This window comes from Trachurus trachurus (genome assembly GCF_905171665.1).
Source record: "Trachurus trachurus genome assembly, chromosome: 11".
Classification (NCBI taxonomy): domain Eukaryota; kingdom Metazoa; phylum Chordata; class Actinopteri; order Carangiformes; family Carangidae; genus Trachurus; species Trachurus trachurus.
Window position 1 is genome coordinate 925,163 of NC_139904.1, and position 18,957 is coordinate 944,119.

An 18,957-nucleotide genomic window follows, 5' to 3' on the forward strand; every position below is an offset into this window, starting at 1 on the left:
GGTGGGTCGGGACCCAAAAGTGGGTCGTGGACCCGTTCTGGATGGGTCGCAGACAGCTGGTCAAAAAAGTAAATAACATAGAGATGTATTTCCATTGTATTAGACTGCACAGGGCTCCAGACTGCCTCTACATTGTAAAACTTTCATCTATTCAAATCTGGAATCTGTCATTACCGGTGTCAGGCCAATGTGTGTTAGGATCATGAATGAAAAGGAAATGTTTAATATTTGCTTTGCAAGTTGATTTTCAGTGTGCGCCTCTAAATTTTCAGCTTGCAATCCTAAAATTTGAAGTTAGGGGGCAACTGTGTTAGTCTGGAGCTCTGACTGTATGAGTTGTAGCTGGTGTCTTTTAATTTCCATCAATCTCCATTAGTGTAATTCTTTTCAATCCTTCAAATGTATGAAATACTGCTCAGATATTAAACATGGAAGAAATAAAATATGATTATACCAAATGTAAACAATCTGAGACTGAAGCAGAGAGTGACGTGACTGTGATTCTTTTTTGCTGCTTGTGGTGTAAATATAACGTGTGGTTAAGTGTAACTATAGTGATGATGTTTGTTAAATAAAGCACAAGATATTCACACACGTTTATATACAGTATGTATATTTTAAAAATTCATCACATGAACAGTAAATGTGTTTGTCATACGCATTTTATTGTCAGAAAGTACAACAAACAACACTTCTTGCGAAAAACAAATTTAAAATACAAATGTATATAAAAGACACTGTAGTAAATTTAGTAAAATGTAAAAGATTAACCGCTGGTATGTCATCACAAAGCACAGAACAGCTGAAGGAAGTGACCTGTCCACCGAGTGTCTTTATTATCTCAGTGTCTCAGGCCTGAGAGCAGAAGACAGGATGATTTAACTACACTGCATTTCTCTGCAGGTATTGTGAGGTTACATGCACCAAAACAAAGATAAAATATGATACGACTAATAGGGATTAAAGTCAAGTCATTACTGATTACTTAATCAATCTTGAACTCAGTCGTATATGTTTAAAATAAAAAGTCTATGTACACATCCACCTGATTTACACAAAGGTGTAGGAAACTTTACAAGTCTTTGATAGTGACGACTGATCAATGACCTGAGAATATACACAGAGTTTTGGTTCGTGCTGACTGACACAGACTCAAACAGCAAAACGACACAGGAAGATTTCACACACACACCATCACTTCCTGTTAGCGACGGCGGTCCCGATCACACAGTCGTTCACCTGCAAACACAGAAAATAAAGAACATTATGAGTCAAAAATGTGACAAAGAAAACACTGAGGCTGCACGGTTAAAGGGACAACGAGGAGTTTTGGAAAAGCGAAGTGTTCATCCACATTAACGTGAGATTTTTTTTTTATAACCAAATAGAAACTCCTCGTTGTCCCTTTAACTGTAAAGTAACTCAGTGAAATATCAAAGTCTCAGAAGATGCAATTGTTTTGATAAAGATTAGAGTTTTATTCTGAAGAGACAAACTGATGACATGACAAATTGTTAAATCTTGTACCAAACATAAGTGAAAATGAAGTAAAAATGACCGTTCACACTGAAAGCACAACTTCTGCCTCTATAATATAATGTTTTTTATCAGCTCGAGAGAAACCGCTCTGTTCAGTGAGACTGTAGACCCTGAACTGTGACGTCTTCACCTTCATCTTTATCAGGGTTTACACAGGAATCTTGACGTTAATTTTAATACCTTTTTAAGACTTTTTCAAGACCTTCAATATTTTTCCAATACCTCACCGCCTCTTCAAGCTGTAAGCATTTACATCAGTTTTAGTTTGTGATAAAGACTATAGACCACTATGATGCAACATAATTCAAAATAGGCTGGGATAATAATAAATCAAAGCAATGTTTTTAGTTTTTTTAATAAACTTTGCGTTTAAAAAAAAAGCTGTGCCTCAGCTTGTTTGATTTAGTTTCCAGGAGAGTTGTAGCCGATATCCGAGTACTCGCTCGACTTGGGCGGCATCCGATCCAATTTACGAACGCACCCACAATAGCTTAGTTTTTTTATGTACCGGTTCATCTTTGTTTTTTAATAAAACAAATAAATTCACACACTTTCACAATGTTTTTTAGGACTCAAAGTCTTGGACAGCTAATTCAGAAAAAAAACCTTCAAAATGTAAGACTTTATAAAGTAGTGAAAAGTCTTTTTAAGGGTCTTCATTTTCCCCAAAATTGATTTATCATCACCTTTTAATACTTTTCAAGACCCCGCGGATACCCTGTTTATCCATCTTCATTTGTTCTGTTCTTAAAAACAGATCTTCTTTTTTTTTTATTCTTTTGCAGAATAAACTAAACCTTGTGAATTTCCCTGCGGTGATAAAGTTCAGTTTATCTACAGATTCACATCATGTGATCAATGCATCAGGATTAAACAACGGATGTCACCGACCTTGGTGGCGAATCTCAACGAGTTGAGCGTCTCTCCGAAGCTGTCGGTCTCAGGAGCGACGTTCACGAACATCAGGCTGCGACGACAAACACACAAACACACAAAACACAATAAATAAACTCACATAATAAACACATATAGAGTGCCGAAGCGGAAGCAGGAAGTAACGTCACCATGGGTCCTCAATTCGAAAAAAGTCTCCATACGAATGAACGGGAGCTAAAGTTTTATTTCGTGATCCGTTTGAATTGTGCCATGAGAAAAAAAATATGACCTCTACCTGTTTAAAATCACGTTTCATGAAGAGAAATCAGCAGTTTATCGTAAAACGGCAACAGAAGAATGTATTTTGTCTGTGTTTTCAATGTTGCCCCCCTGTTGTCCATGTGGCTACTTGTGCGGCGGTGTGTGTGTTGGCTCTGTGCCGTCCAAGAGTTCACCTGTGTCGTTCTATGTCTTGGGTTTCTCCTGTATTTTACTGTGATCTGTATTTTATTGTGATTTGTATTGTGAGTTTTATGTTGGGACTACAGATGGAAACTAGCCCTAGTGGCTAAATCTGGTACAACCATCTCTTCTCTGTTCTAAAATTGATTAATGGTATTGTACACTGTCCTGTAATAATAAACTAAACTAAAAAAAAAAAAATTTAGTGTGAAGACGCTCTGCGGACTACAAATCTGGTGTCCCACAAAAAATACATCACCAACTGACACGGGAAAGGGCGGGCGGCATTTGGTGTGTGACGTCACCTACGCGACCTGTAGTCTTTCTGGTTACGGACTCCTCGGAATTTCATTTTACAATATGTGGCATCACAAGGGGGCAGGTGGGTAGAGGGCTGCTACATCCCTGACAAGATGGCTGCCACACACACTACACTTCCCAGAAGACCTCACTTCTCTGACAGGTGTAGGTGTTTAGGCCACCTGATTAAGGCAGAGGGGAGGAGAACGAAGGGAGACAGAGGACAGAGAGCAGGAGGTGCTGGAGGTGGAAGAAGCTGGACGGCGACAGACGGAACAAAGACATCAACAAGGGAAGTGATTTAAAGCAGAAGAAAGTGATATTTTTGTGTTAATATAAGTCTTAAATAGTTGTATCTTCCGACAGAAATCACTTCTATAGAGTGTTAGGTCTGAAACACGGGTCTGTCAGTCACTCTGCTCTGAGCCCAGGAGAAAACTTTTCTCGTATCCTACAGTTTTTATCCAATGAGGAGAGAGAACGGCATGCAGGGCTGTGTGTGCAGCCAAGGGATGCGCCTGAATGTGGTGACGTAGGGACGAGGACTGTTATGGTGCGTTCAAGGCCACTCGTAACTCGTGTTTTTCCGACCTGTGAAGTCGTACCAGTTCGATCTGGTACGAGTTCACGGGTCAGAAGTTACGAGTGGCCGTTATAGTGACTTTCACAGGTAAAACAGGTCGGAGAAACACGAGTGGGTTGCCTGGAACGCTACAAAGTCGTAAGTTGTGACTTGAAGCTGTAATTTACGGTTTCAAAAGCCTGCCTGGAACGCAGCATTAGCCAAAACCACCGGATCGCTTACTTCTGCTTTAAGGGAAAAGAAAGAAAGACGGACACTTTTTGTTGGACATTTTGTTGGGGTATTGAAAGAGTAAAAGGGCCCTCCTCCTCCTCCTCCTCCTCCTCCTCCTACGGGAGTGTTTTCAGTTGGACTTGTACGGGGCTTCGGGGTGGAAGAATAAACCGTCTGCATCTGATTTTTCTGATTCTGGCTTGTTTTTCTAGTTTTTTGCAGTTTTCTGCTCCAGCCTTACCTGCCTGGGTTACCTCTCATGACATCACAAATAGTTTTACAACAAACTGCTGATTTCTCTTCATGAAACGTGGTGTTTTAAACAGGTAGAGGACATGTTTTTTTTCTCATGGCACAATTCAATCGGATCACGAAATAAAACTTTAACTCCCGTTCATTCCTATGGAGACTTTTTCCGAGTTGAGGTCCCATGGCGACGTAACTTCCTGCTTCCGCTTCGGCTCTCTATGGAGCCTGATGTCACCGGCAGTGAAACTAGCTGATGAGTTTTGGACCAATCTCCTAGTAAAAAGCTGGTTCTCACGTTTTGCTGTTGCCCCCCAGACATCCCTGGAGCAGGTAAGTGAGCTTCGAGTTTCTATACGGGATGTAGCTCTCCTGAAACGACACAACCACAACCACAAGTTCAACTTAAAAAAAACAAACAGACAGTAGCCATGTTTCCATCCAAAGTGATTCGAATTACTGGGAAATGCGCATTAAAAGAAATTCGAATCGTGTGTGTTTCCATCTACGGACTTTTCAGTTTGTGCGAATCAGGGGATTTTAATTCGAATCACAGCGTTTCCATCATCATTTTCTGATGCGATACATCTAAATCAGTGGTTCCCAAACTTTTTTGTCTTGCTGAGCCGTTCTGAGCCCTGAGCCGTTTTGCCATACCACAAGTACCCCCTCCCTCATACGTGTTGATGATTCTCCAAAAGTGGTCATAACGTAACACAAGTGATGAAGAAACGAAAATCATTTAAATTTCTCTCTTCAATTTGTACAAAGACATTTTACACATATTCTCCTGCATTTTAGTTGTTTCTGGCTGTTTGTTGTGGTCAAATGTGTCTTCACAGAGTTGTAGGATTGTCACAATACTAAAACCTAACCCAGGAAAATATTGAATATGACATATTCAATACAGCAGCAGTGCCTCTCAGCTTATTATTGCTCCATTATTTAATTTTTTATTATAATCAAAAGGACTTATTTATTTTTAATTAAATGAAAAGCTAACTAGAGTTGTGCAATTCGAGCGGGCGGGGCTCCCCCCTCCCTCCTCTCACAACACACACACACACGTGCACGCAGACAGCGGAGAAAAAGAGAGGAGACGAGAGAGGAGTGTTGCCGTTAATATTGCCGTTTTAAACTCTTACAGCTAAATTCACCCTACGTGCGTCTAGTTCTGTGAAACTACTCACTCGGGTCCAAACACTCTGGACGCTGCTCTGCTGCTCTGCTCTGCCTGTCGAGTGCGCGCGTCGGGCGCTGTGGGGGCGCGCTGTTAATATCGATACTTTTAGAAATCAGTCATGTATCCAGATGCGCCGTTTTGCATCGATACTATTGACAACTATACAAAGCTGTGCTACAGGTTGTTGTCTTCTGGGGGGAACTAGTTGTGGCGCACATACCATTTCAGTAATGGGCTTCTGAAGTGACTCAGAATATCAACTTATCATCTTGGTAATAAATTAATTAATGGTTCTACGTACCCCTGCAATGCGCTCACGTACCCCTAGGGGTACGCGTACCACACTTTGGGAACCACTGATCTAAATGCATCTAAACACGCTGATGGAAACGCAACTAGTGAAGGTTTTAACACGCTGCAGCCTCTCAGTGTTGTTGTTGAGTCCAGACCTTGTTGGCCAGCGCTGTGATGACGAGCCCCAGGGTGGAGAGCGAGCCGTTGATCGCCGTCATCTCCTTGAACCTCTCTCCCTGGGACTGGCTCTTGACCATACGCTCGCTCCCGGCCAAGTCCACCAGGCACAGAGTGGCTGCACACACACACACACACACAGACATGAAGCTTTAACAAATACAGTGTATACTATATGTCGCACCAGAGTATTAGTCGCATCTGTCAAAAAATACGTCATGAAGTGGAAAAAACATATATACAGGCTATATAAAGGAATCTTGAAGTTAATTATAATACCCTTTTAAGACTTTTTCAAGACCTTATCAATATTTTTCAACACCTCACCGCCACTTCAAGCTGTAAGCATTTATATCAGTGACACTTTTAACTTAACAGTTTTAGTTTGTGATAAAGACTATAGAGCACTATGATACAACAGAATTCAAAATAGGCTGGGATAATAAATAAAAGGCAAAGTTTATCCAAAAACAACAAAAAAAAAAACATTGCTCCACTCTCAAAAAACAAAAACAACAATCTTCTTTTTTTATGTACCAGTTCATCTTTGGGTTTTTTTTTTAATGAATAAATTCACACACTTTTACTATATTTTTTAGGACTCAAACTCTTGGACAGCCAATTCTGAAAAAAAAAACCTTCAAAATTTAAGACTTTATAAAGTCGTGAAAAGACTTTTTAATACTTTTTAAGGGTCTTAATTTTCCCAAAATTGATTTATCACCTTTTAATACTTTCCAAGACCCCGCGGATACCCTGATATAAGTCGCAGTTATTTTTGAAACATTTAATTACCGTAATAGCCGGGTCTCATATAATGGCCGGGGCTTTGTACGTGAGGAAGATGAAGATAGGCTAATGAATGAGGAAGGATTTAGAAATAAAAGCCTCCTTGCCCTCTTGTGGCCATAGATGACATAGCATATATTTTTGATATACAAGTCGTTTCTGATTATAGGTCGCATGGCCAGACAAACGACTAAAAAAAAACACGACTTATAGTCCGGAAAATACGGTAAATGTTTAAGACTCTTGTACACATTAATGTTGAATCATGGGAACTGATATTTTCACAGAGCTCGTTCACAGAGCTCATGTGGTTTAAGTAATTTTCTATATCAGGGTGTATACCTTGACTTGAAGTTAATTCTAACACCTTTTTAAGACTTTTTCAAGACCTTCTCAATATTTTTTAATACCTCACCACCACTTCAAGCTGTAACCATTTACATCAGTGACACTTTTAACTTAACAGTTTTAGTTTTTGTAATAAAGACTATAGACCACTATGATGCTACAGAATTTAAAAAAGGCTGGGATAATAAATCAAAGGCAAAGTTTATCAAAAAAAACATTGCTCAACTCTCAAAAAAACAAAAACAGCAATCTTCTTTTCTTTTTCATGAACCGGTCCATCTTTGTTTTTTAATAAAACAAATAAATTCACACACTTCCGCAATGTTTTTACGACTCAAAACTCTTGGACAGCTAATTCAGAAAAAATACCTTCAAAATTTAAGACTTTATAAAGTCGTGAAAAGACTTTTTAATACTTTTTAAGGGTCTTAATTAATACTTTTCAAGACCCCGCGGATACCCTGTATATTTATGACATTATGACATCTCCATGTATGTGTAACATCCTGTAGAAACTGAATTGCCTTTCAGGGACAAATAAAGTTTTCTCCATCTATCTCTGATCCGTGGGTTCACACTCACACTTGCACTTCATGTCCCTGCCAGCGTTGATGCCCTCGATATCCAGCTGGAATACGGAATGGGACCGAGATGAGCGCTCGTTTTGTGCCGTCTGGGCCGTGGCGCGGTTGTGGTTCGCCAGGGCGATCAGACCGAGGACCTGGGGGCGGAGGCAGAGAGGTATTTTATTTTGAAATGGTAAAGAATGTGCATGGTTCAGATTAGTGATGTCACGATTAGACATTTTCTTGGTACGATTATCGTCAGAGAAATAATCACGGTATTACGATTATCACAATTATTTAATTTCACAACAAATCAAGTAGTCAAAATATATAATTACACTACTTATTTACACAAAATAATTTAGGGAATATTGAAGTCATTAATTGTTATCGATACCAAATCAAACCACATTCCCACCAATTCAATGTCACATTAGGTAAATTATCTTAATTTGAACCAGTATCTGTGCATTTCCCTATTTTGGCGCTTATTTGCCCTATCCACCTTTTTCCGAACGTCAAAAACGTAGCCTGTTTTGCCGGTTTTGCTCTTCCAGTGGAATTTTATGTTTACGTTTCCATGGTTTCGGTAGTCGCGGTAAATGCATGGATTTCTTTTCTTTTTTTTTTCAATGAAAATCTGTAAAACGCATGGATCATCACAGCAGCTTTTAACAGTGGATATCACACAGACTGACATCCATGTTAAAAGCCAGCGTTAATAGATCCATGCGTTTACCGCACGTTCAGAAACTTGTGGATATGGTTCCAACATAATCTTTTTTGTAAAGTGGCGGTATTTAGGAATCATGACGATTAATTAATTGTGGCGTTTAATACCGTGGTTATTTGTGAAAACAAGTAATCGTGACATCCCTAGTTCAGATGTGTACATTTAAAAAAGAAAGAAGAATATCTGCCCGTCGTACCTGATCCTCGGTGACGACCTTCTCGTAGGTCAGGTTGGTGACGGTCGTGTCGTTGTTGCTGAGCTTGCGGATGTCGTAGTCTGGCCTCTTACCGGCCTTCCCAGTGTAAAGCAGGTCCCGTAGAGTATCGTTGTAGATCTCTACAAAGCTGGCCGTGAAGGTGAACTGAGGTGAAAACAGAAACAGGATTACATCTCCATCTCTGAGAACCAACAGGACAGGGTTCCTACAGCTTAAGCCAAATTAAATTTAAGACTTTTTTAAAGCCACTTGAAATGTAATTTAAGACCGACTTCACAATAAATACAAATGCAGAAAAAAAACCCAACAAAAAACACCACATCAATTACATAGGGTTAGGGACAATTTTACCCACTTCCAAGGTAAAGTGACTGCTACATGAACATTGGATTGTGTCTCTTTCCAGCTGTCCTTTCAAAATAAATGCATAAAAAGTCCGGGAAAAAAAAAACTGACTTGGGAGCTGGCGGCGGTGAGAAATTTAGTGTTGACGGCCGCCACTAACTTCTCTATGTCAAAATGTTACCAATTATTTTGAGATTTTAGACCAATTACAACCATAAAACCCCACTTACCAAGTGTTAACATTTTTAAGACCTTTGAAAAATTGACATTTTAATGCCAATTAAGGCCTTGTTTTTAGATTAATGAATTCAATGCCTTTTAAGACTTTTTAAGGATCCCTAAGAACCCTGCAGAAACGGGTCATCAGAAGCAGCCAATCACCTCCCAGCCTTGTGATCCCAGCTTCTCCGCTGCTTTGAAGATCTGCTGCACGGCTCGGGGAATGACGCCTCTGCTCTCGTCGTGCTCGCTTCCCTCCATCGTGTAGGTCTTCCCGCTTCCCGTCTGGCCGTACGCGAAGCAGCAGACGTTGTAGCCGTCGAGCGCCGACTGCACCAGCAGAGAGATCTCGTCAAACACCTGAAAACGAAGCCAGAGAAAACTCAGTGAAACTTCCTGCTTCAGTCACAGCTGGATTTTTTTTATATTGTGGAACGTGATGTTTGTTTCTGTTGTTTACCTCCTGCTGTGAGGCCTTGGGGCCAAACACTCGGTCAAAATTGAAGTTGTAGTTCTTCTGGGTGTCGGCCGTTTTCCCTGTGTGAGACTGAGCAGCAGAGAAAGAGTTCAGTTCTGGATTCATTCACTCACACAGAAAAACAACCGTCACTTGTTCTTTTATCTGTGAATGTGATGACACCGCAGGCTCCTCACCTCCTCGGTTTTTGCCAGTGTGATGCTCTTGTCGTCACTGGCTGGGAGCTGGATGTGTCTGCTGAGGCCTCCATCCACCAGAGGGCGCACTCGGCAGAAGACTCTGATGTTACCCTGCAAGAGAAGAGCCATGGACACACTCAGGTTGTGTCTGAAATCATTCCCTCCTCCCTACTCACTATATAGTGAATTCAATATAGTGACTCACTGGTCAAATAAAAAAACACTTTCGGACACTACTCCGCCGCACAGTTAATGACGTATTACGTCGCGTAATTAAAACGCTCCGACCGCGATCGTAGCGGCCGGCGTAGATACCATGGATATAGTAAAATATATTGAAAAAATTGAAGCAGTTCAGAGACGAGTAACCAAATTAATCCCAGGTCTGAATGTGATGTCATATGAAGAAAGATTAAGGCACTTAAGACTGCCAACTCTTGGGTGTAGCGTAGACCTACGGATGTACCAACATAAAAAGAGGAGTAAAGCAATATATTAAGCGGTAATATATATATTTAAGCATCAAAAATGTTCAATCAAACCCACATAGTTTGTGTCACAACTAAGCATAAAGTCCGCTAGCTTAATGCTAACGTATAATGTAAAACCTCATAGACAGGCTAACATAAATTAGCCTCGCTATCCAGAGTCTGTGGTCAGTTTATAACGCTTGTTAGGAAATTTGCTCCGACGTTTGTTTTGGGAGTCTGTGGAAGCCGCGACCGGACAACTCTGGCAGCTGGACACATTTATTGAGGCTGCTGCACTACTGCATTTATTTGGTAGCTACACCGGTCACTACTGCATTTATTTGGTAGCTACACCGGTCACTACTTGCATTTATTTGGTAGCTACACCGGTCACTACTGCATTTATTTGGTAGCTACACCGGTCACTACTTGCATTTATTTGGTAGCTACACCGGTCACTACTTCATTTATTTGGTAGCTACACCGGTCACTACTGCATTTATTTGGTAGCTACACCGGTCACTACTTCATGTATTTGGTAGCTACACCGGTCACTACTGCATTTATTTGGTAGCTACACCGGTCGCTACTTCATTTATTTGGTAGCTACACTGGTCGCTCTGGGCCGCTGTGGTAACGGCCATCCGTGACCACCCATCCGTGCATGATGGGATATCTTGCTCCGGTTAGTGACCATCGGATGTTCACTACATTTTGCGGTGAATTGTGGGATAGATTCAGTCACTAGATAGTGAACATTAATAATCACTAAACATTCGGACACCACTAGATGGCGTGGTCACTATATAGAGAGTAGAAGGGGATTTCGGACATAGCTTCAGTGTTCAGTCGGAGAAGGAAAACCGTGAACCCAGGGACCGGACTCGAGGACTCACCTTGAGCTCCTGGATGGTGTTGTGGAGCCGCCGTCGCTCCATCTCTCCAGCGTGGATTTCGTCCCGCTGCTGGGCAACCGTCTCCGTGAGGGAACGGACCTCCTGCTCGGCGTCTCCGAGCGTCGCCTGCACCCGGGACAGAGTCGACTCCTGGACGGACATCTTCATCTGGAGCCAAAAAACAAACAACAACTTCTGTCACATTTTGAATTCAATAAACACAGATGACACCCGGTGATTCATCTGAATGTGGCCAGTTAAAGCAGAAGTAAGCGATCCGGTGGTTTTTGTCTAACTTCCTGTCAGCAGTTAGCAGTCCCCGCCCTCGTCCCTACGTCACCACATTCACGCGCATCCCTTGGCTGCACACACAGAGAGGACTGTCCCTTTATGCCGTTCTCTCTCTCCTCATTGGATAAAGGTTGTAGGATACAAGGAAAGTTTTCTCCTCGGCTTACAGCAGAGCAGAGTGACTGACAGACCCGTGTTTCAGACCAAACACTCTATAGAAGTGATTGCTGTCGGAAGATATAACTATTTAAGACTTATATTAAAGGGACAACGAGGAGTTTTGGAAAAGCGAAGTGTTTCCACACTACATTTATGAGCCTCCACGCACCGTGAAATTCTTTGACCGGCGCAAGACAGACTCATGTTTTGATTCACCAAGAATTAAAGTCAGAGGTTGGAAGACGATCACATACCGTCGTAGTTCCCACCATAAACGGAGATTCGGCGGCGTTATTCTCATGACTCGCCACGAAACCGAAAGTAAGGAAACGCTGGTCGGCTCGCCCAGCATTTCCACCACCACTAATAATAACAAAATAAAACGATATATTTATCGAAAATGGGCCCATTAACAAGTGTGGGTAGCGTAGATTCATCCACATTAACGTGAGACTTTTTTTTATAACCAAATAGAAACTCTTTGTTGTCCCTTTAACACAAATATTCCGCTTACTTCTGCTTTAAGACGGACAAATCATTTTACGTAACAATGCTGCACATCCAGAATAAAACGACTCTTGTGATTTGACGTGGTACCTTCAGAGTCTGCAGCTCGGCCTCTTGACTGTCTCGCAGCGTCTCCATGACTTTGTATTTACCCTCCAGGGTGGAGAGTTCCTGCTGGAGACCGTTTCTGTCACTGCTGACTTTGGTCAGTTCCTCCTGTACTCCCGCCAGTTTACGCAGCTCCTCCTCATACTCCCTTTAATCAGATTATAAACACATGGATTAGTAACATGAAATGTAACGGGAGCATGTTTAGTTGAACATGAGAAGCTTCTCGCACCTGATCTGCTCCTGCCGTTTCTGCAGCTGTTTCTCCACCTCGTGCAGTTTGTTTTTGTTCTGGGTGAACGAACCTTTCAGATCCTCGTTCTCCTGGTTGACAGATTTGATCTTTGTCTCGTAGTTGCGGACCTTGTCCTGCATGTCACTCACTTTGCCTTTTAGGTCCCATGGCGGCCGGCGGGAACCCGCGCCCCCACCTGGAAACAAAAGCATCATCACCGGGTGTGACAAACTACTTCCCCTCTGTTGTATACTCAGTCATTAAAGGGACAACGAGGAGTTTTGGAAAGCAGTGTGTGTTTTCATACTACATTTACCATGAGCCTCCACGCGCACTGTGAAATTCTTGGATCGGTGCAATATGGACGTCTTGCCAAGAATGTTTTCATTCATCAATAATGAAAGTCAGAGGTTGGAAGACGATCAGATACCGTCGTAGTTCCGACCATAAATGGCGATTCGGCGGCGTTATTATCATGACCCGCCGGGCAGCGTCCGCGAAACCGAAAGTAAGGAAACGCTGGTTGGCTTGCCCAGCACTTCCACCATTAATTAAAATAACAATAGAGACAAAACAATATATTTATCGAAAATGGAGCCATTAACAAGTGTGGGTAGCGTAGATTCATCCACATTCATGTGAGACTTTTTTATAACCAAATACAAACTCCTCGTTGTCCCTTTAACTAAGCACCAAACATTCATGTAATTGCTACGACATGATTTCATGAGGACACAAACATGTGATGTGGATTTCTCACCTGCTTTCGTACCAGCAGATGCAACAGGTTGTTTCACGTTTCCATTTTTTGCCGCAACCGAAGCTACAGACGGTTTCAGGACACCTGAGACAAAAAGCAGAAAATCTTTGACCACTGTCAGGAGGTAAACCTGTGCAACGCTGCCTTACACATCTAATCAATCACTGCTCCACATATAATATAAAGGTTCATGAGCACAATCCTGACTTGAAAACAAACTGTTAAACATCCAGCAGTGACTTTACTCCCGCACCGAGCCAACAGATCATCTCACCTCTGGAGGGAGCAGCAGCCACGGTGGCAGCTCCCACGCCTCTCGCTGGCCTCGCTGTGACGGACAAACAGAGATGAAGAGAACCATGTTTAATAACAGCAAAAAGAAATCTTGATATAAAAGGAAAATATACAAGCTTGGAGAAATAAAAGAGATCAAACTGTGCTGACTCTGAAATGTTACCAGAGATGAATAACACCAGATATAAATCCTGAGAAATCCCTGCATGAAATGTTTTGTGCATTTTTTGGTCTTTATGAAAAACTGAAATATTCTGAGACTAAATTTGGAGCAGGTAACTCACAGATCGGCGCCCGGGACGTCGACGCCAGAGGAGGCCGTCTGCCACCGACGACCGTAGCTGCTGCCTGGGGTTTGACAGTCTCCGGGTCCTTGCGGAGCTTCTTCTGCAAAAAAACACAACCAGCGGCGTGAACAAAGAGCTGTGGAAATGACTTTGCATGCACAATCATCTCAGGGATAACATTATTTGCTGGATGTGCATGTGGACAAAAGCTCATTTACAGATAGATAGAGAACCCAGAGAGCAGCGTAAATCTGACTGAATCCATTACCAAGCAGATGAAGATGTTGGTGGTTTTTTTTGGTACAAACCTGAGCAGGCGCAAAGTCTTGGCCGCTCTCTGAGGCGCTGCCAGCAAGGGCTCTCTTGCCAGACATCACTGGTAATCGGGACATGCTCTGCTGAGAGGTCAGAGGTAAACGATGGTCAGATCAGGACAACATGTCAATCTTCTGCCAACAAGGAGCACAGACTGTGACCATCATGTCTCTCAGATCAACAACAAGTAAAGCAAAGACAATGCTGGAAACCATCTTTGTTTGGAGCAGGAATAACAGGTTTAAACTAATTTCAATATTTGTCCTGCTGTTAGTCTGATGAAGACCCGCTGCGTTAGATCAGATGTAACATTATAATAAGTGTCTTGGTGTGTGTAATTAGAAGAGAGGAGGAAAATCTAATTTCAACGTTAATCTCGTTAGATTCAGATTCACAAAGACATTTTACGTTAAAATGCTAAATCTAATATGAGTTAGCGTTAGGACAGATACAGTAACATAAATGTTTCTCCAACATTAATCAGTGAAGAGGATCGTTCGGATTCATCTGTTGATTCACATTTAGCTTCTACTTTTACAGCAACAACAAACCAGAGCTACGTTAACGTTAAATTACAGCAGAGATAAGATAAGACAGACCGACACGACACTATCTTCTGAAACGGAACCAAACATACAGTAGTGCTTCTCTAACTTACCCAAACATAAGATGTGTCGTTTAGATAACTTGTAAAATAACAATGACATTTCATTAGTTTGATTTTTGCCACAAAAACGGCGAATCAAAGTTCATGTTATTAAGTTACCGAACTAACGTTAGCTCCAGCAAACACAAACAGTGAATGGAAAACAGCAACGATAAACCGCTGAATCAACCGTTTACGTGTTGAATATACGCAGATGTTTGTAACAACCATTTATCAACCCGGGAGATGTGAAATTATTTGTTTTAATTTATGAAAACATTTAACTTACCTGAAAACACGGTTCTGTCGTCTCTTCTTGCTCCTGCGTCTTCCACCGTCTCCGACCGTTTGAATTTGAAATCCAACTGTTTTGGTGGGCGCTTCGGATGCGCTGCCGTGATTGGTCGAGACAGCACAAACCGCTTCGAATCCGCTGCCGTGATTGGTCGAGACAGCAAAAGCCCCGCCTCTGTGTTTTTGTACGCTCGTTTTGTTGTATGGAGTGTCCCGCTCGGGCGGCTTATACACTATTAGCACTGTTCACAACCCTGGTGGTGGTGGTGTTTAGTATTGAACGCCACAGTAGGAGTCACCAACCGTTAAGAAACGTCGGGCGGCTTTTTACAATACACGACGTTTTGTGAACGGTTATTATTATTAAAAGTTATAAATACATGTAGTATAGCCGTTAACCCTAATTCCGGGGTTTGATTAGCTGTAAATCGACCTCAGTTTGTTGTTTTCGTGTTATCGGAACAGCGCAATGTGACGGAGGTAAGCTTTATCTTTTATTTTTGAAATACACCGGAAGTACAACAAGCTAGTAACGTATCTAGTATCTAGCTTGACTTGAATATGTTTCTGTGGACTTGAAGATGAGACCATTTCTCACTTATTTTTTATCATTGTGCTTACAGTAAAACTGATGTTCAACACTTTGTGCAAGTGAAAACAGGAAGAATGATCAGTTTCCAGGAAAAACACATCTTTATTTATTTTGAATGAAGACCAAGACAAAGACTTTTGCTTTTTCTGTCAGTTAATCTTGAATTTGGGGAAATATCACATCCACAAAAACAAATGGGCCAAATCCAAACCGAACATTGTAACTACCCTTTAAACATGAACTGCACTGTTATGCTGCCACAATCAAGGACATAACAAATAAGAAAGCCGCCAAAACGTACTCTATTATGGAGACATTTTCTGTAAGTGACTTGTAAAGGCCTCTGACTGTCTTTTGTTTTTTGTTGTGTTTTTTTGTTTGCTTTGTTTCTGCTTCTGTTCCCATGGATGTAGTATACTAATGTATGCAATTTCTGTGTCGCACAATAAAAGAAAAGAAAAAAAAAACACCCACAACACCCCAGATATTAACACAACTAGGGATATTTTTGAAATGGTATGAATTAAATCTGTTGCGTTATGCATTTAAAAATAAAATAAAAATCTAGTTTGACAGTGCTGATGTAGTTCCCCGATGTGGCCACAAGATGGCAGACAAACACACCACTACGTTGCACATACACGGTGTAGTGAGCTCATCCACAGACAAAGTACACCTGTACACATTCAGGCCGAAGTAAAAACAGAATAAGACGATGTAGTAATGGTAAAACAACTTGTTATTTATTATTTTTCAGAACTTAAAGAAGGATATAAGGACCAGACCAGAGTTCTGTTGTGATGAAGAGAAGAGGACAGTCACACCAGGTGTGTTCATTAGCACTGCAGGTGAACTCCAGGTGAAGCAGTGAGGTCCCAGAGTGGATTCAACATCACAGGTGACCCCTTCTTCTGTTTCACATCCAGTGTTTGGGAGGAGAAGGATGAGGAGGGGGAGCTAAATGGTTTTTTTTGTCTTTATAAATAAGTGGTGTAAAACCTCAGTCCCCTCTCCCTGCTAATTTGGGATGAATCATACATTTATTAACATCCCATAGGCAATTGATATATTGTAATTACATCTGTAGTTCACAATTGAGGCTCTTATTATGGGGGAATTCTTATCATACTATGAAGATATGAAATAAACAGTATAAGAGTTTATATGTTTTATTAGTTTATAGCCTCATGACTTTGACTTGACAAATAGGCAGTCATATTTACACTCATCTTTTATCACTTTATTATCATATTGTGGCCAGATGCAAAGCTTTGCTTCTTTCAATTCCTTGTTTATTTAAGTAAAATAAAGTTCTTCGAGCCCTTCACTACCAGTTTCAAACTATGGAGAGCAGAAGATACCAAAGAGCCACACAAACAAGCTGTAGAGGAGAGACAATGAACAAGAGTGGAGGGAGGGCATCATAGGAAATGTACTGGTTGTGTTGTATGTTTATTAGGTCTGTCAATCAATTTTAAAAAAACAAAAACGTAATAATCGCACAATTTTCTGTAATCGTGATTAATTTACCAATTAATTAATTGAATTTTTTTACTTAAGACTGAAGCTTATAACAAATATGTATTTATGTAAAATCATCAAATTAATGTAGATTAAACACAAAGGAAGTATATTTAAATTCAATGACTATTTTAATGACTTTCTTTAAACTTCTTTAAACGTAACACTTTTGAATGGTCCAAAACACAGACTATGAAACATCCAGATACCTCCATACTGCTCGTCCGTACTGACCCAAGTGTCCTGAAGCCAAGACATGAAAAAGATGTTCTGAAAAAATTAATTTGATCCCAGTGGCTCTGTTGATATTTGTGCACATGCGCGACATTTGCTGTGAGATGTTCTTCTGTGTTTACATCCACGGTTTATAACGATAGGCACTCTAACAACGATGAATGAACATCTCGCAGCAAATTGTGCTCATGTGCACAAACATCAATAGAGCCACTGGGAGCTGCTGCTACAACAAAGCTGAAAACAGAGATCAAATACATTTTTTCCGAACAGCTTTTCATGTCTTGGCTTCAGGACACTTGGGTCAGTAGAGAGGAGCAGTATGGAGGTATCTGGATGTTTCATAGTGTGTGTTTTGGACCATTCAAAAGTGAACTCTATCCGCCGCCATTATATGAAAATCCGTCACCAGCCGGACCCCCCCTGCAACTCCTAAAGCATTTTGATGACGATGAAAGTTCTCCAAACCCTTCGTTGGCATGACGGTGAGTAGAAAATTGGTGAATTATTTATTTCGGGCCAAGTATCCCTTTAATTTTTAAAAATGTGTTAAATGTTTGAAATATTTGCAAAAAATTAACATGTTAACTTTGACACACTAATGTTTATATTTTCTTATATATATATTTATAGACAGTGAAGCATGAAGCAACGGGGTAGCTGTTATTAATGGCTAAATAAACTATTTACATATAGTCAGGAATCATCAGGGGTCTCATTTATAAAACTGTGCGTGGGATTGTTACTAAAAGTGTACGTACGCCCAAAAGCCAAGTTTTGCGTGCGCCAGTAAATATTCAGACTTATAAAACCCTGCGTACGCACACTTGCAAGCAAACTTCCCTTTATAAATCACAGAGTTCCTACAAGTGTGCGCAGCTGAATCCGCTTCACGTTCCGCCCTGTACACGCCCTGTTTTAACCGTAGATGGTCAATGCAAACCACCACATGAATGTGATCTGCATGTCAATGAGCCTGACGTGCTCTTGTTCTGTCGCTGTTGTGAATTAGTTGCAGGTGTGAAAGTGGCGACGTGACGTGTTGCTGCAGCTGTTAACGGCGTCAGCGGCTCAGAGCGCACACGGTGTTGTTTTGGTGCGCTGCCCTCTCACATGCTGGACCCGGTTCGACACATAGTTACAACAATGACAACAGTTTTAATCTGAAACGAGTTATTAACCATTCATCATGGTCTCCCTCTCCCTCCTTTCTCCTCCAGCGGTGCCGTGGTGCAGAATTACGCACGGGGCGCACCGCTGTATTCATACATTCATAGTAATTAGACTGATCGATAAAACTTTGAATAATTAGCAGAATCAGTTACATTCTGAGGAATGATCAAACATGACACTTCTCTTGATAACAAGAAAACAGAATGTAACAATTGTGGGAACGATTACTGGATTTTTTTTCCCCCCCAGGGTTTGAGATTTAATTGACTCTCGATCATATGTTCACAGTATCATAGGAACATATAGTTATTTACATCATGTATTTATCCCATGCAGCCGCGGCGTCCTCTCCTCCTGCGCTCTGGGAGTGGACAATGTGACGGAGAGACGGTGGTGATTAAATATAGAGAAGGAATTTTGATTTTGAA

At 41.2% G+C, this 18,957-nt stretch overlaps 1 protein-coding gene across 1 annotated transcript; it reads right to left on the reverse strand.

Annotated features, from left to right (window-relative positions):
- Positions 1 to 877: 877 nt before the first annotated feature.
- On the reverse strand, positions 878 to 15,045 carry kifc1 (kinesin family member C1). Its single transcript, XM_083981817.1, has 17 exons — positions 15,005 to 15,045; positions 14,063 to 14,152; positions 13,752 to 13,854; positions 13,448 to 13,501; positions 13,174 to 13,257; positions 12,411 to 12,609; positions 12,161 to 12,326; positions 11,114 to 11,281; positions 9,745 to 9,858; positions 9,551 to 9,637; positions 9,253 to 9,450; positions 8,506 to 8,670; positions 7,593 to 7,731; positions 5,852 to 5,991; positions 4,518 to 4,591; positions 2,431 to 2,506; positions 878 to 1,239 (listed from the first exon to the last, which is right to left on the reverse strand). Exons 2-17 carry the CDS (start codon positions 14,144 to 14,146, stop codon positions 1,195 to 1,197), a joined length of 1,896 nt encoding a protein of 631 aa, XP_083837943.1. The 5' UTR covers positions 14,147 to 14,152; positions 15,005 to 15,045; the 3' UTR covers positions 878 to 1,194.
- Between the last annotated feature and the right edge of the window lie 3,912 nt (positions 15,046 to 18,957).

Bases quoted from the DNA above. Each gene is read 5' to 3' on its own strand.
- kifc1 (XM_083981817.1), bottom strand. From the start codon at position 14,146: ATGTCCCGATTACCAGTGATGTCTGGCAAGAGAGCCCTTGCTGGCAGC. The intron at 12,327-12,410 runs GTGCGAGAAGCT...ATCTGATTAAAG, and splicing joins AAACGGCAGGAGCAGATCAG to GGAGTATGAGGAGGAGCTGC. The intron at 8,671-9,252 runs GTGATTGGCTGC...TTTTCACCTCAG, and splicing joins TGGGATCACAAGGCTGGGAG to TTCACCTTCACGGCCAGCTT.